Below are 27,121 nucleotides of genomic sequence, written 5' to 3'. Positions count from 1 at the left end.
GTATGCGTGCACATTGGAGGAGCATTAGTCGCGCCAACGTGTGTTGTTCAGCGTGGCTTCGGGGAGCACCTTTCTTTCGCGGCAGCCATATTCGCTTTTGGTCGGCAGATTGGTGTGGTTGTGTGTGTGTTTTGGGGAGTGAAAGGATGACTTCGCTATTGGTTCGCGTCCGTTACACTAGTTGACAATTTTTGTGCTTCATGAAGGAAAATTAGATTTTAATAATAATGATTGAAGATGCTCAATTTCGTTTAATTTTAAGAAAGGAATTGAAGATCAGACTTTCAATCTACAAAGACTTTGTAACGATGGGAAAGACTTTATGAATCCTTATAACCTGTTACCAAAGTCCACCTGACTTTGGACAACGATATATTGTAGGCAATGAAGATGTCCCTTGAAAGGTCTCTCAGTAGACGAAGTCCCTTAGATTCAAAGGTCCCATTGAGGTAGAGTTCCCTTAGACGTTTCCGATTCTTGAAGGGATTCGCCCCATGGGCGACGAGACCACTTAGATGGCAATGTTTCTTGAAAGACGAGTTCTAATGGTACTCGGGTTCTCATGGACGACAAGGCCCTTGGGACAACGATATTTCTAGTTAGACGAAGTCCCAAAGATAGCCCTCCTATATTAAACTTCATCATTCACCTCAAGAACGCCTCAGATACTACAAGGACTCCAGGGTCGGATCAACCTAGGAGCGGAAGTAGCGGACGCTCGGGCCTCGTAGGCGAAGGACATCTTGTTATTTCCCTCTGATGTCACAATTAGAGGGGCCCAACTGTCATTCCGCTTGAGGACTTCAACTATCTTGACCCACCACTGGAGGACCCTGGAAGGCGACTAGACCCTTAAGATGGACGAGGCTCTTCCGGTTCGTCATGATTCAGGCAGCTCATAATTTAATTTTACATCAATTTTAATCATCTGTTGCAATTGTTGGTACCAAACTGTAGTAATTTACCGCCTCCTTTCCGTTGCCGAGCGAATTTTATGGCTCTTTCTCTTGCGTGTGATGACTAACCGTAACACCCGAGACACTGTTGAATCGCGCCTCATTCGGATAGTTAGTGAGAAAGCATTACGGAAAGAAATGTTGAGAATACAAAGAGAAAGTTTACACCAATTCTGCCAATCCAGTCAGTCAGTCAGTCAGTTCCATCACACATTTGGTTAATTCACTTGCTACAAGATAATCGGCCAGTTTTTTCACATCAAGCGTCTCCAGAACCGGTCATATTATGCGTATCGTTTAGCTTGTACTTCACGACCTTCTCTTAATTGTTTTGTTTTAAAAGACATGTGAATGACAACATTTCTGCTAAATATTCATTCACCAGATTCAACCACTGTGATGTGTAGTGTGGTTATAATTGGGTTCACGGTCGACCATTCGACGGGCAGTTCCATAAAATGGTTTCATTCAAAAGTTTTGCAACTTTGGTGAGAGAACCCAGAACTTGTGAACTTGTAGTACGCATGTCGGGCGCTATTTTTCGTCCATCTTTGTGTGAGGAAAAAGGTTTGGGGTTTTGGGGAGATTCTTGTGCTGTTTTTGGCTGCGGGCGTGATGCAATCTTATGTGTGCTGCTTAATTGAAATGAAGAGCAATAGATGATGAAGCAGGTCATTAGCATTTGGATATTTTCAAAAATGCTTGTGATGTATTGGAATGTTCTCTTTGCGAAATTCCGTCAGATTAAAAAGTGTACAATAGTTTGGTGCATGCGCATAAGAAATCAAACGAAGTTAATATTAATTTACAATATATTTAAAAAGGTTAAAATTACCTTGGGTATGATGCGTTTAATTAAAGCTATAAATAAAACTTCTATTGCTTACAAATCATCAAGCACCTGGTAGGCTCATGGACATACTAGCGCGACAAGGGAGTAGATCTAAACAAGGTTTACCTTACATACCATCGTTGAAGTCACCGCCGCTGGTCAGCTAGAAGGGGAATGGCGACCACATAGGAGGGGGAGAGGACGGCGATAGATTGAACGACCATTGAAAGTACGCACTCGTTGTTGTATTATGGTTATGCAATGGGAATTAGCATTGCGGTGTACTGACATGCTGTTCGCATAAAAATTCAATTGTCGCGCACCGAAGAAAAAAATAGGAAGGTTAATGAAGGTTATATAATTTCATTCGGAGTTTGTAAAAGTAGGAAATCCTATAGTTAAACAAGTTTTTGTTCCTTTACAATATTTTAAGAAATGTATAAAATATTGCTAGCAAAATAAAAGTTTTTGAATTGCTCAAAGCATGTTAAAACTTCTTTACTGAACAAATATGAAGGGAAACTTTGGTTTTATTATATTAAATAATCACATTCATCATGTTTTTACATTAACTAATACGAATAAAAATTATTTTAAAAAGCAGTACAGCAAAGCATTGCCGAAAGCTTATCTTCACGTTATATTTGAAATGGTAGCGGAGACAACAACCAATTCGAACACACAGTGCATACCAGAACAGTACCGCGCGCACAAGATGCAGTATCATCAAGCATTCTTTAGCAAAGTAATAAGTAACCATTTCAGTAGTTTAGAGAAACTTATAAAAGCGAAAAGCAGCATTTTTTATCATCGAAACAACACATTCCAACTGCGATAACATACAGGCACAAATAAAACATAATTTCGAACACCCAACACACATTCGAAATGTATTCGAATTTTTCGAACATGGCCATCGCTGTGACGTTTCGAATTGAAGAAAAGAAAAACAAAACAAAACTGTTTGAAACTTTATTTGTTGGTCGATTTGCTTCATTCCATTCCATTCCAGGTTTTCAAGTGCGCTGCTGTACGAAAAGCATTTAATTTTTTGTTCCTATTCCTTCTGCACATTTTGATTGTAAAATTGTAATTATCCAAACGTGGCGCGCGTTATACAAAGGCCCCGTGCGGCTGATTCTAAATCAAACAACACGAAAAACAGGTTTCCATCAACAGGCGGTAAGCTGCGCGAGTGTGAGTTTGCATCTCTTTGCCCGTCGTTCATTGTCTCTCGTGTGGTCCATGCCATCGGTCGGCGTTGTACTGGCCACTCAACAGTGAATGGTGCATAAAGAAGGCACACTTTATGCTGAACAGAACGGCGCATGTGCAGTTGGATGTAAACATTCCGCCCAGTTAGTGTCTCCAAGTATTTAAAGTGATCCGTTTGGATGCAGAGTTAAGTGGCCTGGAAAGAGTGCATTTAGTGCTGTATTGTTTGTGTATTTGCGTGAAGCTGCGCCAGAGAAAGGAAACAACACGACGCACAGAAAACACGAAACAGGTGAGAGAAAAAGAATCACCCGAAAGTTCATTTGCCCTGTGCCCTAGGCGATGCTGTGTATTTCTATTGTTTGTTGTGCCATTGTTATAACGTGTGTGTGTACGTGTTGGTGCGCTGCGATGTTTGGTGACGCATCGCGGTGCAAAAAAGGTAGTTGCCGTTTTGCATTTATGTTTGCGCGAGGTGAAACGAGTTCGCTGGCCACGATCGTCTGTACCTGCGACACTTGAACTCCCGAAAAAGAAAGGGCTTGCTGCGTAGGCAAAGTTCGCTTGCGCAGTGCGAGTGTATGCGTGAACTACATAAAATATGTGCACACAACATATCCACGAGAAAATAAAACCTTCCAAAACTCGTTCCGTTCTTTCAGTGTCATCTGTGTCAAGTGCAGATAAACACAACAAACAAGATAAGGGCAGACAGGTGCGCGAGCCACAGAAACCGAAGATATGGTTGTGCCTTCAAGTGCCGAATCTCCCAAACCGATGGGAGGGGAAGAAAAACCGGGAGAAAGTTCTTTAAACGTATTTTGGCAAACATTAAATCGCGCCCGGATCGGAGCGTTTTGGGCCCTTTTTGCTTCGCGCGCCGTTTCGCTGCTGGAGCCCTTTAACCGAGACCGAAGACATAATTGGTTCCTTTCACTTTAGACTGTTTCCACTGTTTTGGGGTTGGCTCTGTGAAAAGAAGGTAAAATTCGATTGCACACACTTGTGCTGGTCTGTTCGATCGGTTGGAGAAACGGTAAAGTGCATTTGAATCGAGAGGATCACATTTCCCTTTTTATCTAAATGAAGCTGGCTTCTAGATGGCACAAGTTGCTTAGCAACCGTACACTGCTACGATGCAGCGTTGTTTTGCATACAATGATTCATCTGAAGAATTTATGAATGACAGCAAGAAAAATTGCTTTGCTCTGGGACTTCCGTTAACCTAAAGGCAATGCAATCATCACTGTGCTTATCTACTCTATTTCTGCTTCTTGGTCTATACATGCAGAGGGGAAAAGATAAAATAAATCAAAACCTGGTCCAGTGCTTCACAACTTCTGACACTGCTCGGTGTGCATCTAGATACTTGGTCCTTGTATGTACATTGCGCAGATTAAACGTGTTTGCTGGGTCGTGGGTTTTGCTCCAAAGGTATATTAGTTGATAGTGTCAAGAATAACCGCCCCGGTTCGGAGGATCATTAAACGAAACCTCACTACGAGTGGGGTTTTTAGCAGCGTGTCTCTTGTACCAACGCAGGATATACTAGCAGCAAGAGCTCATGCAAATGATCGTGCGTCGCTCGATGGTGGGCCGTGCCGCACGTGTGGGCTGAACCTACCCCCGGTTTTCAAATCGATCCACATTCGGTCATTGAATAATTGAGTAGTTTAAGCCTGTGTAGTTCTCATGGGCCCCTCCTGAAATAACGCCCAAGAGAGAACTGACCACCGTACGACGTCGTTTGACGCACTATTTCTGCTGTCGCGTACAGAAAACACCCGCTGTCGTTAAATTCCACCCGGTGGGACACCATTTACGTTTGCTGAAATGTTTGATTTTGGTGCTGGCTTCCGCCTCACTAACGGTGGTAGGTACTTGGTGGTTCTCCCCCCCGATATTGACTGACTGGTGACTTCATCACAGACAGTCCGCCAAAACACCGACATAAGACCACGGGAATAAAAGTGCAATCTGAGCTTGATTCGTGGTAGTATCTTATCTTTAATTTAATCATTTGTTTTGATTTTTGTTTGTATTGCTCCATGCAGCAGCAGGAAGGTCGGTTTAAAGCATTGATTCACTTCGAAATGTGCGAATCAAAACAAAGCAAAAGAGATTAAAATAAGGGTTACTCATAGGATGTTGATTTGTGATCAATTCCTGTTAAACATTTCATCTATGTAGGTCGTTAATGTAGATGCAATTTGTGTTCGAAGTTTTGGTTTTCGGTTGTGGTATCTGAGGTTAAGGTTAAGCTAAAAAGATGTTGGAGCTACAACATGGAGGAACTGAAATATGATCCAGATCGTCCCCTTGCATGAAGAACTGGTCATCTGAGCTTCCTCTCCGGACGACCTTAGTAAGCTCAGATTCTACGAGTAAGCATGGATGGAAATGTGACTAGCATAGACCACAAATGTTTCTTCCTCCTTGGCATCTGGCTTTCTGTGACTTGATTTAAACCGTAGTTGGATACCCTGGTAACCAAATCGTAATGCTTTCTCGCTTTGGTAGGATAACTTGTTGCTTGGATGGAGCGAGCATTACAATTTGGTTACCAGAGTAGTCAGTCCCGCGTACGATCTGGGTGAGGTTTGATCTCCGGTCCTGCCGTGTGTAATAATAAAAATGTGTTCTTATGGAATAAAAAAAAAACAGACAATAATACATCAATACCACCAAGCACAGCTAACCGAAGAAAAAGGAAACAAACAATTTGCGACAACAAATCAGTTCACCAGCACAGCGCACCAAACAAAAATACGGACACCTAGAGTTCTAACCATTATCTGTCTTTACAAGTCGGTTTTGATGGATTTAGAGTGAACAATCTTGATAAAAGATTTTTTTATATCTCTATTATCCAAAGATTCGGAAAGCAGTAACTATAAATCAATTTTATGAAAATATTGCTTAAAGACTCAACTTTGGGTGATATAAAAATTATATGGACATAGTTGGAGATAGATAGAATAAATCTTTGTTAAGTAGTATTATATATTTTATAAATAATTCTACTTTGAAATATTAAAATGCGTTATGAAACTAAAAATTAACCGAACTGGATAGTAGGATCTAGATTTTTAAAGGAGTAATACATAGGTTGGGGCGGTCCGGTGGTCGAGGTCTTCACACGGCAGAACCGGGGTCAAATCCCATCCACACCGGCTCCCCGTAAGCAGGGCTGACTACTTTGCTATGGGTGAAAACCAAGTCACAGAAAGCCCGAAATGGTAGACCGAGACCTCTCGAGGTTGTAGTGCCAAGAAAGAAGAAGAAGAAGAAATCGGACACCTGTGTGTTGGGGTTCTGTTGTGCTTGTTGGTTAAGTGTAATATTCATGATTTTCAAAATTTGATCTGTAATTCATAAAGAGTTCCTTAAAGCTCCAGCTTTTGCGAGTACAACATTTCTGCATAATTTGGCCGGGTGGCAGGCATAACCTCTTAGAGGTCGTTAGGCCAAAAAATAGGAGGAGGAGAAGCGTTTAGAACTATCGTTAATATTTATTGCTAATAACTTGAGTAAAATGTCCCAACTTTACTCATCAAATAAGACAATACTAGCAGAATGTAGGAAAATAACAAAATGTGATTATGTCCCACTTTGGGTTTGAAGAACTGTAATTTTAATTTTAAGGGTCAAGATATTTGTACTCCTTTGAATTATGTTTTCTTTCTCTCGCTTCCATTCTTCAGCGGTAAGAGGGAATTTATGCGGCTAATGTTGAGTGAAGGAAGGCCGCTATCACTCAATCACTAGGACGCCAAATATCTATTAACAACTGAATAGCTTTCTTTCCTGCTGTTCTTGCTTCAAAAAGTATTGTAGGGTTTCGATTTGATTTTCAATCTTATTTACCAAGGGTTAACTTTGCTACTAACGATGAAAGTGTAACCATGAAATTTCCGCAAAACACTTAAAGCAGCGGCTTTGTTTCATTTTACGATGCAAAATACATCCGAGTTCGTTCTCTAGACAGTTTTTTCCATTTTATTTTTAAACCCGCTCTTATCAGTGCACGGCCGCGTAATAATTGAATTTGTATGTAATTTGTCTGATTTATTGTCCTCTGTTCACTTTAATTTCCGTCACTGCAGGTGTTTTAGGTCGTTTAGCATAAGGATCCTAGCCCCTCATTTCGGAAGTGGCCATCCCTTTCACCACCGTGCGTCGTCACCCACGATGGACACCTCACAATCATCATCATCGCTCTCGAAGCGTAGCAGCATTCCTATACCGAAGCGGAAAACATCGCTTCACCTGTACATTGCCGGCGGTGGTGGTTCATCGTCGAATTCATCGTCCAACGTCGGTTCGGCTTCGGCTTCGATAAATGACGATGAACCCTCGTTCACGCGCAGCATGCTCGGTTCATTCGTGCAGGCAGAATCACCACCCGGCGGTGGAACCGGAAGCGGTGCACCGGCCGAGTACGTGCAGTTAAAGGAAACCCACAATCGGTTGATGGAAAAGTGTGAACAGTGTAAGCTCTTAAGTGAACCGTATTGAACCTTGCCCGGGGAACGGCATTTATTTAATTAAAGTAAATTATTTTTTCTTCCTTCTTTAAGTATTGAAACGAAACGTTCAGCTGGAAAAATCGAACGAACTGCTGAACCACAATGTGAAACAGCTTGCCGGAGATTTGGAAACTTCGCAACGAGTGCTAACGGACTTTACGGAGAAGAATCGACGCCTTAGGCGCAAGCTGTCCGAAATCATCCCTACTCCTGCGCCCGGCGAAGAAAGCGTTACGCTTGATGCGGCCGAGAGCGATGACGAGGAACAGTCTCCGTCGGCCGCTCGACTGCTGCCTGGTGCAAGTGTGGCCGGCCCGCAGACCGAATCCAGCGGGAAGGGCACGGAAGTCGACAGTCTGTTGAACGAGATGGAAAAGCTCAAATCCTATCTGAACAACGTCGAGCTGCAGCTGTACGAGGCGAATGAGAAAATCTCGGAACTGTTGGAAAATGTACGCATGCCGGGTTGTTGGAAGTTAAGTAGAAAGCTTTGCTTATTCTATGTTACCACTCTCTTCCAGAAACAACAATACGAGGAAACGAATCGAAAGCTGCGGGAGGAAAATGCCGAGCTGAACAAGGTGGCCCGACTAATGTCACGCAACATGCTGGAATCGATCGACACTAGCAAAAGGTACGGATCGATTAGGGATAGATTTAAAAAAGTGGGATTTGTTTTAAGTTAACGATTGCTTCCTTCCTCGAAGGCTCGAAAACACATTCATCAAGGTGCAGCGTGAGCGTGACCAGCTGGTCCGTCAGAATCGTGATTCGGTCGACTCGAAAACGAGCACCAATGAGGAAATTCAGAAGATGCGCTCCGAAATTGAGCTACAGCGCAAAACCTACGAAGCACAGTTCATCGAATATGTAAGTACGGTCAGCTATTTGCTGTACAAAAGATGTCGTCCGGCCATCTTTTGATTTTTGACTTCGTTGTACTACACACTAAATGCACTAAAACCGGTGATTGGATCCTAGAACAAAACTCCCAACAGCTTTAATATACTTGCGCTAGTTTTTAACAGCAATTTATGCCAGTTAAAGTGTGTAAATTGTAAAGCAATTTCTGCTACTAGTTCTCTGTCGGTGTACTTAGCTGCGGCTTGGCTCGAGCTTTCCAAAATAATTCGAAATTTCCCACAAGCTTTCTCCGAAGCCTACTAAGGCTACTTATGTCAAAATTTTCGTTTCAATGACCAAAAAAAAAGTTTAAAGTAGGCGTAGATAGAGCAAAATTTGTTCTCCCGAAAATGTCGACTATGCTACAGTCCCTAGAAGTTCACACATAGCTCAACAATAATGTAGACGCGTTGTACGGCGGGTGTATGTGTGTGTGTGTTTTTATCCGGAAAGGCATTTTCTCGTTTTGCGATACTTATCGCGATTACCTACTTCCATGTCCGGTCCGGCACTGCAGAAAAGTCTCATGAGCGAAGAGCACGAGCGCAAAACGAACGATCAGATCGTTGCCCTTGAGCTGGAAGTCGAGAGCCTGCGGCAGCAGCTGGACGAAGCACTGCGGCGGGCCGAGCAGGCCGAAGGTGAGGTGCAATCGTTGCGCCAGCAGCTCCGTGTCAGCCGGGTACGCGAGTGGCAAAGTTCCAAGGCGGGTGGTACCGCGAGCATCCTTGGAATGTCCGAACTTCTGGACAGTGACGATCCGCTGGTGTCTTTGCTGAACCGCTGCAGTATGGCCGAACATTCACCGGCCGGATCGTCCTGTGGCCCGGCGGCATCTGCACTTCCACCTCCTCCTCCCCCACCACCACCACCGCCACCACCGGCTCCACCGCTGCCGGCTAACCTTTTCGCTAACAACGGCAAGCACCTAACCCCCACCGGACCGGCAGGCGCAGACCGGGCGCTTGGCTTAAGCGAGGCGATATCGCAGCAGAAATTAAATCACGTAGCAATAACGAATGTAAATAGTCCGCACCCGGCAACAGGTAGGTTTTATCGATCGAACCATCACCACATACACGCACTTCTTGGGTTTGTTCTGGCCGTGTGCGTTGTTCCGTAGGGCAGCGGAGTTTGTTGTCATTTTTGCGTAGAACATTTAAGGACCGTCATGCTTTTCACGTGCTTTTTGTTGCATGTTTACGCTTATGCTTGTTTGTTGTTTGCATCTAGTATTTGTAGTTTTTCTTTTTTCATAAATCCTCGTAAGGGTTCGATGAGAGTGAAGCACATGCCCCGCCTTTCCTTTACCTTTTCTAACGTTCAGATAATACTCTGACAATATCACTATGAGTGTTTCCATGGCGGTATTGCGTACGGTAATCAGTGTAGTTGTCGGCTTTCACTCTTAACCCTCCCGCTCCACCCAGTAGCAAATTCGCTCTTCAGACCAACAGTGACCGGGTATTCTGTGCTTCTGTGCTAGTACAGCGCATCCCGATGAATATTTACCGTAAGCACACATACATACTAGGAAGCAGGACAATACACCGGATGGATTGGTAACGAGTAGGACACCGTAGGAAGAGTGGCATATAAGGACACGGTAAAAGCCAAACCACGACAAGTTGTTGCTAGTGCCACTCTTCTCGATCCATCCACCATCCAACCAACCTTGCCACTATCGTCCTATTGCTTACCTAGAATTTTTCTTCCAACGGTCGATACCGCTTCATGCATCGTATTTTATCCAGAATGGGGATGTTTTGGATTTCAATCTATGGATGCTTGTTTTCATATCGATAAGGGTGTTTTTTGGGGACGAATGCGGTTGAATAGAAAATTTAACATACATTTGTCACCGCATTCCTTTTGAGTACTTTTGGCTTAAAGAAATTGGAAATCAGCTTACTTATATATTTTTGATGTGCTTGAAATTGCTTAATTAATGTAATGTATTTGGATAAAGCATATAAAGCTAGTCACATTTTCGTAAGAGTTCATTATGAAGCATGTTGAACCGATTTTCCCCGAAAGCAGGGGTTCTCAAATTATGGCCTGAATGAGTGGTTAAATTTTATTCAAATTGTATCCAATCAATCAAAACGTAAAATAGTAGCTAAAAATAAAATCAATGGATAGTTCAGCACGGTAGATAATTTATACAAATGCTGTCATGTATAAAACTCGTTTGATTGCTTAATAATTAAGAATTTGTCATAACATTATCATGTTTTATCCTGGCATGTTGTTACACTTGGGGCGGTCCGGTGTCCTAGGCGACAGATAGTCAGAAATGGCAGGCCAAGGCCTCTCGAGGTTATAAAGCCATGGGAGAAGAAAAAAGCAAAAATTCAAGTAAAGCTATTTTATGCTAGATAATGAAAATGGCAAAAAATCTGAATGATTCCTATTAGGTTAAGTGGGCTAAAGTGCTCAAAAAATCGAGCAAAATTAGCTTTTGAACGGACATCGGAACAGTCCTTTTATAAAGTTTAAGATTTTGATTTATATTTGATGATTTTGGGTCTTACGAACTGTCATGATATTGAAAAAAGATTCATAAGAGTTCAATATAAGTGAACTTGATAATACATTTCAATAAAGAAATGGATTGAAATATTTTTGAGGAAATGCTTTTACAATACAAACGCAGGGTTTATTATACAAGAAACATGCGCCGCTCTGCATTACTGGAAGTATAGTTACTCCTTTTACAAAAGAGTTTATAGAGAATACTTTTAGTTTTTCTTCTTCCTCCTTGGCACTCGAAAGGTCTTGACCTGCCATTTCTGGCTTTCTGTGACTTAAATTACCCGTAATAAAGTAGTCAGCCCTGGGTACGGGGAGGCGGTCTGGATGGGATTTGAACCGCGGTCCTCCCGTGTGAAGACCGGCGCCGGTATCGCCTCGGCTACCAGACCGCTCCGAGTTTTTAGCTTCACTAAATAACCCATTTTTTATTCATGTAGAACGGCCTGGCCGTATTGCTTAGAAGTACATTACAAAACGAATAAAATTCACAGTGGTTTGGAGACAATTCCTTCTCTAAACCGCGGAAGGACACCTTATCCCGGATGGAAAATAACCCATGGATATCAGAAGAACTTTCAAGTTGTCAAGTTATCAATGTGTAATTCTGACGATATTTGACAATATTGCTACACAAAATTTAGAGTACAAAATTTGTGTAAACTTTACTCAACAAACAGCTATGTAAAAAAAATGAATAATATTAAAATTTTAAGTATCAAGCATTCCCCTTACTTGCCGCTTTGTAAATATGCCGGCAGATTTCATTAAGATTTTCAAGCCACAGCAAACCAAAAGCTCCCTTGCTTTTGGTCTTGCTCCCGAAAAGATTTGAAAACCCCTGCACTATAGTATAAACTATCTTTCCGGCCATGCGTTGAACAATGCTTGCACAGCAATTCTTTAAGTTGTGGCAGCGATATCCTTCGGCAGGGGGGTCATCACGCCAAATAAAATATTGAACCACGCTACAATTTTACATAACAAAGCATAAGCTAGCGAAGCTTCGAGCTTACCGCCGGAAGAATTGTTTCGCCACCAAAAACCGTTCGATTTGCAAATTGATCTATAATCATATTTGTAACGCAAACCCAATCAATTACTCAGCCGTACGATGAAGACCGTGCGCCTCGTTTCTTTTTTGCTGCTGTTGTTCTGTGTGTCTGTGTGTTCTGTGTGTCTCGCTCGCACACCCGACCTGTGCTCCTTCGCATCGGATACAGCGGATAGTGTAGCATGGCATATAGCACATGACCCTCTCGTTCTGCTGAACGATAATGGTATCGGAAGGCAAGCCACCACCGGGGGATCGGGCTGTAGCTGACAACACGGCATGCCAGAGCTGCTATCCTTTGGGATGTTCGTGCCGTTTTCCGTCCCGTCGGCGACGATGGTGGTGGTGATAAAAACGGAAAGCGCCACCGGTACCGGGGCAGAAAACAGGAGGTGGCGTATGGAAAGTTCTGCTAATAGAATGCTTTCCAGAGCCGCTTTAAAGAGTGCCCGAGTCGGTGGTGCTTGAGCGTCGCGTGCCACCTGGCGTTTGAAGGTATTGATGACATACATACACTGGACGCGCAAAGGTCAGATACGTAACGGTTAAAGGTTGACTGGTTTACGGTGGAGCACGACGAAGAACAAAAAGGAAACCCCAACGCAACTCATCACAACGGTCCAGCGGGATCACTCTCGACCGGAAGTTGACGTCAAGAGACACTTTAAATTTAAGAACCCACCGTCGTCGTTGGGAGTGTTATCGGAATACGCGTGTTCTACCTGTTGTTCAATTCACAAATAATTTACTAGAAAACGTTGTCATGCCACTTTAGCATTATAACACACATTAACTTTCGCTCACTCACTGCACACTCGTCCTTTGCGTGTCGTTTAATCCTGTGAAATTTAATTGCAAACTCTGCAACTTTTATTCAATTAACTCGCCGTGGTTTTTGCTTTGCAACACTTTGATGAGGCATGTTTGGGACCGAGTGTGGGCATGTTTTTAACAACACAACCGGATAACCACACAGCTCCAACAACACAACCCAATGAGGTCGCGAACACCTGAGCCCGGCACCTCTGCTACACTGTGGAAGCACCTGTTGCACAACGGGAATAGTATCCGGCGGTACACTGTAATCCTTTCGTCCGGAAGGAACCGATGGAACCAAATCGTGGACTCGTTTCGCCGAAAGCTCAACCAGGACTGTGTTTTTTATTGTTGTTTGTCAAAGAGGAAACACATGTTTTATCCCCCGTAGCGCTCGACACGAAACGGCCATCCGTTAGGGGATGTGTTCATTTCTGGTTGAATGAATTGTCCGAATGAATTTCCCTTTTTCTCTGCTGCTCTGTGTGCTGGTGGCTTTGAGGGGTTTTATTGTTTTTTGTATATTTTGTACTGGTAAAAGGACATCCACATCTTCATCCTTCTAACAAACTCCAACTCTTCATATCCTAAAACGACTCATCTTCACCCCCAATGTAACCACCACCCCGGGTTCTACTCTACACTCGATTGCTTGCTTCCGGTTTTGTCGAATTCGGTCGAATTAAATCCGGCTGCAATTACACGAACGTTGATTGAATTGTTTGTTTTCTTTCTTTTGCACTACACGACCCGTCGACCCACAGGTCTAGATTCGGTGATTGCCGATATCAAGAGTGGCAAGGTGACGCTAAGGCGAAGGCGTCCACCCAATCCACCGGACCAACATTCATCCGCCGACGCAGAGGCAACCGCCGGTACCAGTAGCAGTATTAGGGACAGTGAGCAGGAGTACAACCGTATGATCGCACGTAACCCGGGGCTGAAGGAGATGTACGACATAATGGCGCGCATGAAGCGGGCCAACCGGAAATCGAAAATTATCTACGAATCAGAGCTGGTGGGCCGGGGAACAGCAACGACAGGTGGCGATACAGGTGCTAGCAGTACTGCCGCCCAGCAGGACACAACAGACGCTGGGGATCGGATAGTACGAACCGTTCGGCCACACACCCGTATGGTGATGGACGTAGTCGATTTGTGAGTCCGGTGTCAAGAAAGCATTATATTTTTTTAAACTGCCTTTTAACCACGAGCTATGTACGCTAATCCTTAAAAGAGTTTTTTTTATTGTGTGTGTGAAGTGTATTACACGTAACGTTCACCAGAAGTTAGGTAGCAAATGTTTTGGAGCGATATTTACACGCTAATAGCGATCTTGCGATAGAGAAAATACGGAGTGCTATACAACTAAAATATATTTTAAGTGATAATACTTTTTTTTTTCTTGCTTCTTTGTACTCAAATTGTTAGCCAAAGGAAAGAAAGTACATAATAAGGCATCTGTGTTGCCAGCTATATTTTTGCACGAGAGAAAAAAGTGAGAATGGCCCACTTCTAAAGTCCAGACTAGTTTCTTTGCTTCGTACATCCACGCAATGACGCGGTTCTTATTTAAGAATTTCTTCCCGAATGTGTCTTCGCTCTTCGTAAACAGTCGCACCGGGTGGTAAAGATCGTCTAATAGATGCGACTACCAGAAGCGTGAGGACGCAAGGAAAAAAAAAACGACGACGACTCATAATCGAGCACATCACAACAAGTGACTCGTAAGCGATGAAATGGTTTAAAATAATAAATAAGTGGCGTACAGACGGTGCATAACACCACTCGGAGGTTGGGTTGGGGCAAGGAAAGCGTAGCAAGAAAAATTCATCTCTGATCAAGAAAAGCAATGGAAAAAGGAGAGGCTAGAGTAGCGCGCATATCAAATTCCTGTCACTTTCTCCCGCTTTCACATTTGGGACATTTTTTTGTTTGTTTCTTGAACCACCATTCCCAGCTTGGTTGTGATCTATCACATTCTGCAAAGCAGTCACCACAACACACTGGACGTGTTTTGCTGAAGAAAACTGCAACGAGGAAAATGATAGAAAATGTGCCTCTTTAAGTGTAAAAAAATACATCCAATTCTTTTAACACGGTGCGTAACATGCAACTGGGCCACGATCGTTTGCCCCTGCCAAGTGCACGGGAAGAAGAAACTCCGATCACACCTCACCTCACCCATGACCTCATCGCCTCTCCTGGTAGGGTTTAGTTTTTCCAGCCGCTTAACCTGACCTAACCTTTCAGCGTTCTGCTTTGCTTTGGGTTTTCGCTTTTTCCCCAGCGCGCGCGCGAACCGATGAAGAAGAACGAGGATTAAATGGCTCGTGAAGAGAGAGAGGGAGGGGACGGGAGTTTGTCACAGTCGTATAATTTGTTGTTTGTAACAACTCGCTTCGTAACGCGCCCAGCATACCAAGGGGACAAGGGTGCGCGAGATCACGCGGGATCGACGAGGATCGTGTAGATTGCGCGAAGAACTACGATCATCTGCCTGACGGTCTCTACACTGGCGGTGATGATCCTGGATGATGAAGATGATGGTGAAGAGATGAAGCGAACACGCACGCACACATGGGACTCGATCTTCGGGAAAAACCGCGTCCGAACCGAGTGTCTTCCGCCGGTTGGAAGACTCGGGCGATCCCGCGAACATCCCGTAGGAATCACTGACAGCCGAACGATCGACCGGTACGGACGTGTTTTGCGCTCCATTTGCTCACCGTGCTGGGCGTTTTTCTGTGCGTGATTCGTGATCCAAGAGTGATCGTGTTGTTTGAGTGCAGTGATTAGTTCAAGGATTCTGTTCCCGGTGTTTATGGTCAATGTGTGATTATCGTTAACTTTGTCGTGGTTAAGTGCAGTGATTAGAATGGCTCTTCTAACACCAACAACTCCGTCCTCTTCGGGCGATCTGTGTGCGGCGAGTTTAAAATCGTTCGATCTCAAGCATGGCTTCTGCCTTCCCGATGATACCACGATGGACGTATGCTACAGTGCGTTAAGTTGTGGGATGAGCGAAGGCAAACCTCTGCCGTTCGGTGCTGACTGTGGTCGCGCTACGCTCCATCAAAGCTACACTCCAATATCCGCACCACCTGTCATAGGAGGATTTAGTGGATGTCAGGCGGAAAACGAGTTCCTCACAGATACAGCGGCTCAGTTCCAGCAACCTCCGCAGGACTCGCTCAAACCGATGGGCTGCTTCTACACGGCACCCGCCAAAGGGGACGATCTGTTCTTCAAGTTCGACCCGGAGTACATCGAAAAGCTGCAATCGGCTTCCTCGAGTGTGCTGCTCTCGCCAGCGGCCACCATTGCCAGCACACCGCTCACGTGCCAAAGTTTGCTCAGTTGCGCCAGCAGCAGCAGTTGCACCACGACGACCGATTATTACAACTACAACGAGACAAACTGCCAGTCAAAGAATCAATCGCCGTGCTCTTCACCGTTTGCCGGCGATGCGTGGATCGATAATGGATTTACTCTGAATCTGATGAATCTGAACGGGCCCGGCAGTTGCTCACCGAAACGATCGAACGTGGAACTGATGGCGACGGCGAAACCTGCCGGCACACCGTTGCCCTCGATCAGGAGCGCTTTCGGCGGTACGATCAGTGGACAGTTTGAGTGTGTCGCATCGAAACCCGATCTTGCGTCCGGTGTTGAGCCCTCGATGAACTACATCATGGACTTCCTGGATAGCTCCTTCCTGGAGCAGTACGGCAACGACAATAGGGCGGACAGTTGCTGCAACACCGTGGAGACCTGCGATACGGCGCTGGTGATAGGCCAGGACGCGTACAGCTACTCCGCCGACAATTACTACAAACCGATCCAGGGTGCGGAGAAACCGAACCGAGAGTTTAAGGACATCTGGAGAGGTGCGGCAAGCCTTTCGCCGGCGTCCACGCCCCTGTCGGCTGACTGCAAACAAACCTCGGCGTTTGTTGCCAAACAGGAACCTCTGGATATGGTTGACGAGTCGTCCGAAATGGATGAGCCCTTCCCGCTGCCGACATCACCCCGTACCTGCCTTTGGAGCGGGTGCAATGTGGAGCTGCCGGATCAACGGCAGCTTGTGGCACACATCGAGAAGCAGCACGTGGAACCGAAGCGGGGCGAGGTGTTCGGATGCCAGTGGTTGGACTGTCCGCGTCTGCATCGTCCGTTCAATGCCCGGTACAAGCTGCTGATCCACATGCGCGTACACAGCGGAGAAAAGCCCAACAAATGTCCGGTAAGTAGAGGCAGAAGAAGAAGGCTCACCCCGGGGACGTGGGGGTGAGTGGGGAGGAGGTTTAGGGAGAAAGTACTGGTGGTTGACTCTTGGCAAAACATCTGGCGCGCCCATGGTGTAAGGAGACGGCCGGAGCACAACTTTAACCCGTACGATTCGCGCACCAACATCTTTAGCTGGGGCTTGGTGTTGTCCGGGTTATGGTTTTTGCTACTTTCGCTTTCGCTTCACTCTGGGTGCGCGGCGTTGCATGTGCTGAATCATTAATCCTGAATAATTGCGTCGTGAAGGAGAACACAGAGGGAGCAAGAGCGATACTCATACAAACCAACCCCCCCCCTCTTTGAATGCTTCCAGTTCCCGAGCTGTAAGAAGGCTTTCTCGCGGTTGGAAAATCTGAAAATCCACCAACGGTCGCACACAGGCGAACGGCCCTACAACTGCCAGTTCCAAGGCTGCGCCAAGGCGTTCAGCAACAGCTCGGATCGTGCCAAGCATCAGCGCACACATTACGACACGGTAAGCCATCGCCGGGCCTGGACATGTTTGCGCATCATGGCTTTACGCTCATGATTTCCTTGTCGTTACAGAAACCGTACGCCTGTCAACTGCCCGGCTGCAACAAACGCTACACCGATCCTTCCAGCTTGCGCAAGCACGTCAAAAATCATGGCACTCGCACTACGGAGATACAGTTGCGTAGGAAAACGGTAGTACAGCACGAACCTGCCGCCACGCGGCGCTTCTCCGAACCGGCCCTATCGAGCATGGACGCGTTCAATCTGGAACTGGACGATGTGTTTGAAAAAGCTGCCAGCCATGTGCAGGGCCAGCAACTGGACAGTCCTTCCTCGGGGCTGGATACACCGGGCGGAACGCCCGAAGGTCGTACCACGATGGATGACTTTAACGATATGTCCAGCTGTCTGATGAAAATCCTTCAACAACCTAATGCTGCTACCGGTGCGGATAGTAGCTGTACGGCGGACCTGGAGAGCAATCGCTTTCTGATGGAAAACTTGGGACTTTCGTTCGAGAGTGATGCAAACTATTCGAACGATGAGGGTAGCGTGCTGTCGTGTCGAATTCGAACCAACGATACCGAGGGACCGGAACGCGAAAGGACACTGTCGGCGTTTAGCACCGAGTTTGATTATTTCGGGGCCGTAGTGTGAGGGGCCATGATGGTTGGAGTTTTGTTTTTTGGGACAATTTTAGGGACCTTGATAGCTAGACAATAGACGATCTTCCACTATCATTCATCATTCTTGACAATAGCTTTTGGACTTTAGATGTAAGCTTTTAGTAGCAGCATTAGCTAGTAGGATTTGTTGACATGGCGCGAGCTGTCTTTCGCTCAGTGGTCTTCCATCTTTGTTACACGCTTGTTATGAAAGCTAAAGACATTTCCAAAGATGATTAGTTAAGGCTATTAACTCGTTAAGGTGACACTCTTGTTTAGGATAATTTTTTTGGATTTTTTTCTTGTGCAATTCTACACTCTCTCTAAACTATTTGTAAGACACATTACTTATGTAGAAAAAAAGAAGAAGAGACCCTTTCTCACATGTGTCGTTCATTGGAAGCAAATGTGATTTTCGGCAATAAGTGAAACGGAAACCAAATTTTCTTGTACAAAAAAAAAATAGGGGGCAATGTACTTCGATGGAAAATTTAGTATTATATATGTGTTTGTGTGCGTTTTGCGTGTTAGTAGTTGTAGCGAGATACTCCTTATCGATGATGTATACATTTTGCAAATGCAAAGAGATAGTTAGCTTATTTTTTGTATAAAGTTTTAGTAAAATTTAGTAGTATCAACATCCAAAAAAGACATTTTTATATTTTTTTAAGACAATAAGGGGAGTAAATAAAATGGTATACTACGCTAGTTGAATGAGATTTCGTTTAAACAAGATACATTTGGGAGAACATCAGAGAGCGAGAGTGTTATTGGGTCGATTCCATCCCTTAGCCTAGCTTCCTGATTATGGAAATGTATCAGGTTTCTGCTTTAGATGAAAGGGGACACCGTACGTCAACATAGCAATAAAACGGCCGAACGGTAAGAATCCTTAATGCTTCTGTGACATGACATTCTCATCACCATTCGTAACCCATCAAACCCATCAACGTGTCCTTAAAACGCGTCCTTTAGTGTGTACCAATCAAATTGATGCGTTAAGGAGGAAACCAGAAAAAAAACAAACCCAACTCTTCCCAAACGGCAACTCTCGTTTCGTCGATCGTTTCCCGAAGCGCTCCTAACGAACACCATATGTGTCCTTGGAGGAATGATGGCGCATCGGTAAGATCGTTGCTGGAAGAGTGGGATGCCCCTGTGCAGTACTGCGATGCACTTGTGAGCTGTCCACGATCCACCGAGGACATTAGTAGAAGACATTAGACACATTAGCTGTGGCGTGATTCGTGACGATCGGAGCTACACACAAGGCACCCGGGCTCAACGATCGGGGTGGGGCTTGGAAGTCATTAAAAATCTTACATTTATGACACAAGTGCACATCATCCAATACGCCCAAGCGTTGGTCGCGTAAAGGGGTTACCGTCGAGAAAGGATAGACCACTAAACGAACCGAACCAAGTGAATGATGGGAGAAACTGCTTCAGCCATGATTGAAGCCTAGGAATAAGTCACACTATTACACTGCACCATAACGATCATAAACCATAAGGGGTTTTATGAAGAAAAAGAGCAGCGAGAGAAAGAAAACGCAAAAAACATTAGTCTCTTGAAGCTACTGTTGTAGTTATCTAGGTGAAGTGTCTTACAGTTGTGACATGAACTGCTAAAGAGTGATCGGGTTGTAGATAGTTGTGGTAGGGCATACGAGGAGGCAAAAGCTGATGCAAGTGAAACTAAAAAAACACATGGATGGAGGAATCATAGCGGACGGGAATGGGGTTCAGCACGATGGCACGATTCGGGATGTGTGGCCCTGCGACATGCGACCACGAGTGGCAGGAGAAAAAGCTGAAGAGAAGAAAGAAAGAAAAAAACACCTCGGATGGAGGGAATGCAAAGGAGAACGCAAAAGAATCGGTTCAAATGTCCCCCAGGTTCGAAATGTGCGCGCGCTTCGTCTATAAATAGTAGTAGGTGCGAGGATAGGACGTTTGATTTTTTCTTAAAAACTCTTTTCTGCTTTGTTCTAACAATGTGCCACCCTTTGCGGTGGATGGAAGGTGCCAAGAGTCCCGCAATGGAAAGCATTTTTTTCCGATGATCGGGTATGAGCACAGAGCATGATGATGGTGGTGGTTGGTGTAATGGAAGGCGATCATGTTAGGGTAGTCTACAGTGGTTCAGGAGGAAATTTGAACTCCCAGAAATAATAATATCGTAGCTGTGAGAACAATTTTCTTTTACCTTGGGCTGAACAATTATGGTACATGTTTGCTACCACCAAGGGCCTGCACCAGGGAGATGGGCTTGCCTGTCGCCTTTTCAATCTGGCGCTAGAGAGGACCATCCTTGACTCGGAGATGGAAACTTTGAGGTTTACTTCTCCAATCCGGATTCTGTCCCAGTACTCACTTACGCCTCTAAGACATGGACTCTGTCCAAAACTGACGAAGCCCCCTTAGCCGCGTTCGAGAGGAAGATGCTCAGAAGGATTTTTGGCCCCGTATGTGTGGAAGGACAATGGAAGAGCCGCTACAACGACGAGCTCTACGAGCTGTACGATGGTCTCAACATCGTGCAGCGAATAAGAATCGCCAGGCTCCGGTGGGCTGGTCATGTCATGAGAATGACACCGGACGACCCAGCCCGTAAAGTCCTTTTAGACCGCCCACACGGACAGAGGAGGCCTACCTACCTCCAACCTATACGAGTTGTTTAGCGTTTGCTTCAAAAACAACAAGCAAAAAGACTGCTGCTATCATTTATCAACTTTGACGAGCAATTTTTGGGATATCTTTTTTACTCCACACTACCACCAATAATTTGGATTAACATATCTTTTCAATCATTCTGAAATATTGTACAGCAAAAATAATTTTCAGCCCCTAAAGCCGACCAAAAAAATCGCCATTGCTTGCCATTTTTTTTAATTGCTATAAACTATCTCTTTAGGAAAACTTTCGCCTCTTATTGCCATGTACATCACAACTATCACTTCTCTCTCTTCTTGGTCCAACGACCTTTCTTTGATGATGAATGTTATTTCTTGCGTCCTAGAGCTAATGATACCTCTCAGTTGGATTGTCAGTTCACAGGATGGGATTTGAACCACGGTCCTAGACGTATGAAGACCGGCGCCGTTGTCACCTCTACTACCAACCGCCCTAGCTATCAGTTAAAGAACACTATTTACAGTACAGCAAGAATAGCTAACCGTTTATGGCGTTTCGGTTAAAAAACGATTTCTTCTGATCGAAGCTGTGTTGCTTCAAAATTTATTAGCCTCAACATTTTTAGGTAATTCATTTTGTAGCGTACATGTTCAGCCAATGAGTGTCTTAGGTTGATGACAAAGGCTTGTGGTAAGGACTATGGGTAAGGTTCTGCCCTTATATCAGTTTCACAGTAACTTCGTAGAGTCTGAAGCAATAGAAGACTGTCTTGAACTAGACTCACCATTCTCCCGTGGGCCAGCCCGTAAAGTCGTCAAGGACACACAAGGACAAATGCCCAAACTGTACACAAGGACAAATGCAGCAGGCCAAGACACTGAAGCAGTTGTAGCGCCGGATAAGTAAGTAAGTAAAACGAAATCTCCCTGGTATACCCTTTTCATTTCATTTCATTTTCAACTTTTAAATTCCCATTTAGACCCATTTAATTTAATAAACAGCCTTTAAAAATACAGTAGTTTGAAGCAATTGAATTGAAGCAATACTGCAATTGAAGCTAAAAGAAGCACAACAAATTACTGGCAGATTTTTATGTTTTTAAATTACTGTTAATTTAATTCAAACAGTTGAATTTTTGCTTTGGCTTGGAAATATTAGACAAACCGATTGGCAACCGATTTCTGATCGATTGTTTATCGAACCTGTACTACCTGAACCTGCTGTACCTGTACTATCGAACCTGTAGTTGTCTAGTGAAAGGTGTGAAAAGAGAAATCATGATCGCTGTCCTAGGGCCAGGACAGAAAATCCTCATAAAAATAATAAATAAAATTTACGGTGTCCGGATTTGCGTTTGCTGCACTGTAGATTGTTTCAACTATTTTTGTAATCATTAGCGGTACGAAAAAGAGAATTGCACTCCTTTGCCTTCTATTTGATCGAACTTCTACAAGCGTATCTCTCGATCATAACTATGCTGAAAAGGAAAAATCGTTCGCAAGATAGATAAAAACGAACCATCGCCCATGTATATGACTAAACAGTTTCCATCCGAGGAAAGGACGGGCGCTACGCGTGTGTTTGAGGAAGGACAGAACGAAACGCGAAACGAAAACCGTCAGCAGTATAAACAATATCATAAATATTGTGCGTATGTTTTTTGTAACAACCGGGTAGAGCAGTCGAGGACTTCTGTGTCGACGCTCGGTACGGTTCCTTGCTTCCGTCCGGGGTGAGGTACGCCGGCGTGTGGCGGTGTGTGTATGTGCACTCCTGCAAGACGATACAGTGTGGCAGGCGAGCACACCAGATCGTGCCAGATGTGCTGTGCTGCTAGCAAGAGGCAACGTTCGTCCGAGGGCGAAGGACACCGAGGATGATGGAGGGTGTTGGTACGGTTGCGGTTAGAGTGCAATACATGTGCCATACACGGGCACACACTAGAGTGACGTTGATGGTGGCATGCGATCGAGTAAAATGTGTCTCCGTTCGCCCGCTTTTCCTCAGAGCATCCCGGGGCACAAGGGCCAGGTTGGGCACTTGTTTCGTGATCGTCGCGGGAACGATCGCTGCAGAAAACGGCGGTGTCCGGAACGGGGAGATGAAAAGGTCATCAACATAATGAGCCTCGGTTCATCCTCCTGATAGCGGGTGAATCTGCCGAGCCCCGCGGATGTTGGCACTGAGTCAGGGCCACAGTCCCGGCAATGTACACCCCTTCGATCACGTGTCCCATGTCGATGGCTCAGGCGCTGGAAAACCCGGGATAACCCTACCGTTTTGCTGCGGGCTGTGGATCGCTTCTTCGGCAGCATCTGAAGGCAATTAAAGTGGCCCCCGGAGAAGGATGACGCCAACCAACGCGTTACGATGCACTTTCCTCCACCGATGCACATTTGCATCGCGCTGTCGGGCTTCACGGCTTACCAGATGGTAGCGGTCGCGGAGGACTCCATTTTCATCTGCTAACTCCCAACCGGAACGCGTGTTGATGACAATCAAAATCGAGAGTTTATCACCATTCCCTCCGGGTGGGAATAACACCAACAGCAAGGGAACAACATAATAATAATCTTTTCGGTTTTTGGCGACGAGTTCGAACGACGGGGGGATAACAATTTGTTTACATTTAACACCAAAAAAGGGTGAGGCCCATAAATTTGGGCCCTAAGGAGAATTAGCGGGCGCGACCGTCACGCAGCCGGAGGTGTCAGAATTTTTTGGGCTATCACGTGTTGTACCAAACAAACCGTAAAAACGGGCCTGGCGCACAGCGCGAATTATTAATCCCAACCTCTCTCTTTTTCTGAGTAAGATTCGGTGGGTCCAATTTTATGCATTTTTTACGACCCGTGGCTGGAATGTGCATGTCTTTGAAATAGTTTAAACATTAGGGCGGAAGATGTGTTTATGAGCGGAATATGAACTTTGGTCGGGGATTGGAATGTGCGGTTGAGAGTAGAGGAAACGGGGAAACTTCGCACTCGTATGCACTTTTGGGTGATTCAAATTGCATCAATATGTTGCCTGTGGGACAAATTGATTTAAGCTCATGGTCCTGTGGTTTTAAATTGTGGGCTAACCGTCTGTCGCCTGCTAGCGTTTGAAATGCCGAGACTGTAACATGGGAGGACTAAAATGGGATATAAAAAATCAACATCTTTTCCTCTGTTCGCCATCCAGACATTCTGGTGATAAGACTACCAAACGCGCAAGCTATCTCAGTCCATTCACGTGTCTGAGGTGGGATACAGGATCTTGGGCAGTCTTCAAGTTCAAGGGCATTTGATGTCGATCGAGTGAAGATCGAGACGATGAACATTTTTTTGATGCCACAAGCAACCCTCAGCTATCCTTAGGTCCAGTAACCCATCTAATGTTCGAAAAATTGGAAGGTCTGAAGGAGACTTGTTGTCCTCATCCTCAAAAGGCGCAAAGGATAAGATTCTTTGGATTCTTATCTAGTTTCTTCGGGTTCAATGACTATAAGCGCTGCACCTTATGAGTGAGGACTGATTATCCCAATTGTTCTTCTAGTTCTTGGCTTGCTCAGAGTAGAATACATCTATAAGACATGGACAGGTTGGCATTCCGTTTCCAGGAATCTGACGAGTAGCTTCCTGTCGTGTCATAAGAACGGCATCCTCATCACGGGCCCCAACCATCGCAGCCTTACGGCTTTGGCAACCGTCATGATGTCTGCATCGCCAAACAGTTCAGCTACCTCGTGGTTCATCGGTGGCCTCCGCCTGCATGGTCCAGGACTCGTGCCCGTAGAGGACTACCGGCCGTATCAGTGTGCGGTATTTGCAGGATTTTTGAAGCCTGTAGTAGGCACGATTCTCCCTGAATAATGTGCCTTCGGACTACACTGCACTATGTCGTTGTCCGAAGTTACGATCGTGCAAAGTTAGCAAAACTACCTCAAGATCTCTGCTTCCGAGCCGTGCTCTATCATGGTCAGAGCCTCCGGCTAACAGGTACTTTGTCTTCGTCGTATTAATCTTCAATAAGAGGCGAATGAAGTCTCTAAGACTCAAAGCCTCTCTAAGACTAAATGGGAATATGATGGACTAAGTCTCTAAGACTCAATGGGAATATAATGGTTGCACCTTTTGAGTGAGGACTGATTATTCATCTTGTTGTTCTAATTTAAGGACTGCTCAGGGTAGAATACGTCTACAAGACGTGGCCAGAAAGAACTCCGTTTCGAGTAAATTCGGTCTAGGGCTGCAATCCTCCAACCACGACGGAGCATAAGTCCGGCATCCTTATCACTTGCCCCAGCTATCGCATCGTTTCGGCATTCGGCAACCGTCAAGATTCTACTCAAGATCTACTACCTCCTGCTACCTCAAGATCTCTGCTTTCGAGTCGTGCTTCGTTGCATTGATCTTCAATCCTATCGGCCTCGCGTTTCAGTCGCGTGTATCTCCACCCTATGGCTAATGAATGGCTTATTGATGGCATTAACAAGCAACAGTACGGCTAATCTTCTTGATAATATCTGTAAGTTTTTGTCATTGTAGCCTCACTCTCTCCGGCCATCGCATCCTTTCGGCTTCGGCCACTTTCAGGATATCAGAACCGCCAAACTGTTCAGCCAGCTCGTAGTTCTCTTTCTCCACGAGTCCCGCTCACTCACACCGCCAAAGGTTGTCCTTAGCACCCATCTTAGACTATCCAACTACTCGTGATATCATTAAGCCTAATCTAGTCGTTAAGCCACGATGAAGAACCTTAGGACTCCTTTAGGGTTTATTAACCTTTTACCTACTTGCTAACCAGGAATTGAGATATCTCTCTTACGCAAAGACGTTCGAGTAGGAAGTTTTAGAATCTTTTACGCTTACTGCTATTTTGAATATGTTTAGGTAATATCAACTTATACTAAACACTATATACTTAATTAAGCCAAACAATCATTCACCAGAAAGTCGGTTTAAGACCTTACCATATTCTTGCCATATTCTTGCTCCGATAAGGGATTTAATCTTTTTTTATTAACATGATTCAATTTGTCAAGCCATGGGAAAATGGGAAATAGGTTCCTTTTGAGATACAGCAAAAAACAACTTAATTAACATTCACAAGCTTGACAATATGGCGTCAAGTCGTCATGCCGCCATACTGTAAATAAATAAACAAATGATATTCACAATCGTCACACAAAAAAACTATCAAAAACAAATCAAACCATCTGCTCGGTATAACCACCAACCTAACAACACGAAATTGAATTAGTCGATCAGTGTTCATCACGTGTCACAAGTCACAAACAAACATGCCAAAACCTGTCACCGAGCAGCACGCGGTCATGGCTAATGAGATTTTTTGTTATTGTTGCTCGATTATGCTCCGATTTTGGGACGATCTTGCCGCTTGTTTTCCCAACTGGAATCGCATCTGTTCATTTCGCGATTTGGATTGGGGCAGAGAGGCAAAGGCATTTGTCGCACAATTTGTCGGCAAGCATCGATTGTTTTGCCTCCGCCCGAAACGCGATGCCTTTGCTCGATGATGTGCATAACGATTCGAAAGTACCCCACCAGGGGGGAGCTATTGCACCGAGCTCGGTAAGCCAGCGAGAACGCTACCGTTGTGGCAAGTGCGTTAGTGATCGTCTATAAATCACACTGATCTCCGGCGTTGGACGGTGGTAGGCGCGGGAGGTAGGCCGCGAGAGCAAACAACGGGTTTCGGTACCGACAGCAGCGACAGCATATCATAAAAATAAACACACGGCTTTACCCCATACATCGCGAACATGAATGAAAATTGATTTTTCTCGCTGCTATGTTGGAGGTTTTTGGAGGTGCTGCTTTTTTTTAAAGTATGCTACCGATCATCGTCGTGTGGTTGGAAGCGATCGTTTTGAGTGTTGGAAAAATATCTATTAATCCTCTATTTATATCGATTTCTATTAAAGTGAGCATCAAACGATCAACGAGAGCAACCTGCACTGTTTGAATCTAGTGGAGTTTATGGTTTGAGCTCCGAACTTTGATTGGCTCGGCTCCTTTAACGTCGATCATTAGCCATAGGCATAAGCCATAGGTATCCTTATCTAAAAGAATCTTCTTTAAATTATATATAATTGGCTATCTAAAAAAATAGAAATTACAGGTTGTCGTACACTGTAGAATCTCAGGGACATTATAATTATGTATTTGTATGCCTTTTTTAATCCCTGAGAGGATACTTTGAGGAATCTTTACC

The 27,121-nt window shown here is 44.8% G+C and overlaps 2 protein-coding genes across 2 annotated transcripts; both read left to right on the top strand.

The window, feature by feature from the left end:
- Window positions 1-2,739: 2,739 nt before the first annotated feature.
- Window positions 2,740-14,230, top strand: LOC118502546 (shootin-1). The gene is made up of 7 exons (XM_036034822.1): window positions 2,740-3,295; window positions 7,110-7,495; window positions 7,584-7,984; window positions 8,054-8,166; window positions 8,240-8,402; window positions 8,953-9,481; window positions 13,602-14,230. Exons 2-7 carry the CDS (start codon window positions 7,195-7,197, stop codon window positions 13,997-13,999), a joined length of 1,905 nt encoding a protein of 634 aa, XP_035890715.1. The 5' UTR covers window positions 2,740-3,295; window positions 7,110-7,194; the 3' UTR covers window positions 14,000-14,230.
- Window positions 14,231-14,361: 131 nt separating this feature from the next.
- On the top strand, window positions 14,362-18,974 carry LOC118502545. The gene is made up of 3 exons (XM_036034821.1): window positions 14,362-17,083; window positions 17,441-17,602; window positions 17,674-18,974. The coding sequence occupies exons 1-3, from the start codon at window positions 15,716-15,718 to the stop codon at window positions 18,256-18,258; spliced, it is 2,115 nt and encodes a 704-aa protein (XP_035890714.1). The 5' UTR covers window positions 14,362-15,715; the 3' UTR covers window positions 18,259-18,974.
- Window positions 18,975-27,121: the final 8,147 nt, after the last annotated feature.

This window comes from Anopheles stephensi, chromosome 2, assembly GCF_013141755.1.
Source record: "Anopheles stephensi strain Indian chromosome 2, UCI_ANSTEP_V1.0, whole genome shotgun sequence".
Taxonomy (NCBI): Eukaryota; Metazoa; Arthropoda; class Insecta; order Diptera; family Culicidae; genus Anopheles; species Anopheles stephensi.
The sequence above is the reverse complement of the archived record's forward strand: the minus strand, read 5'-3'. Positions and strand labels throughout refer to the sequence as shown.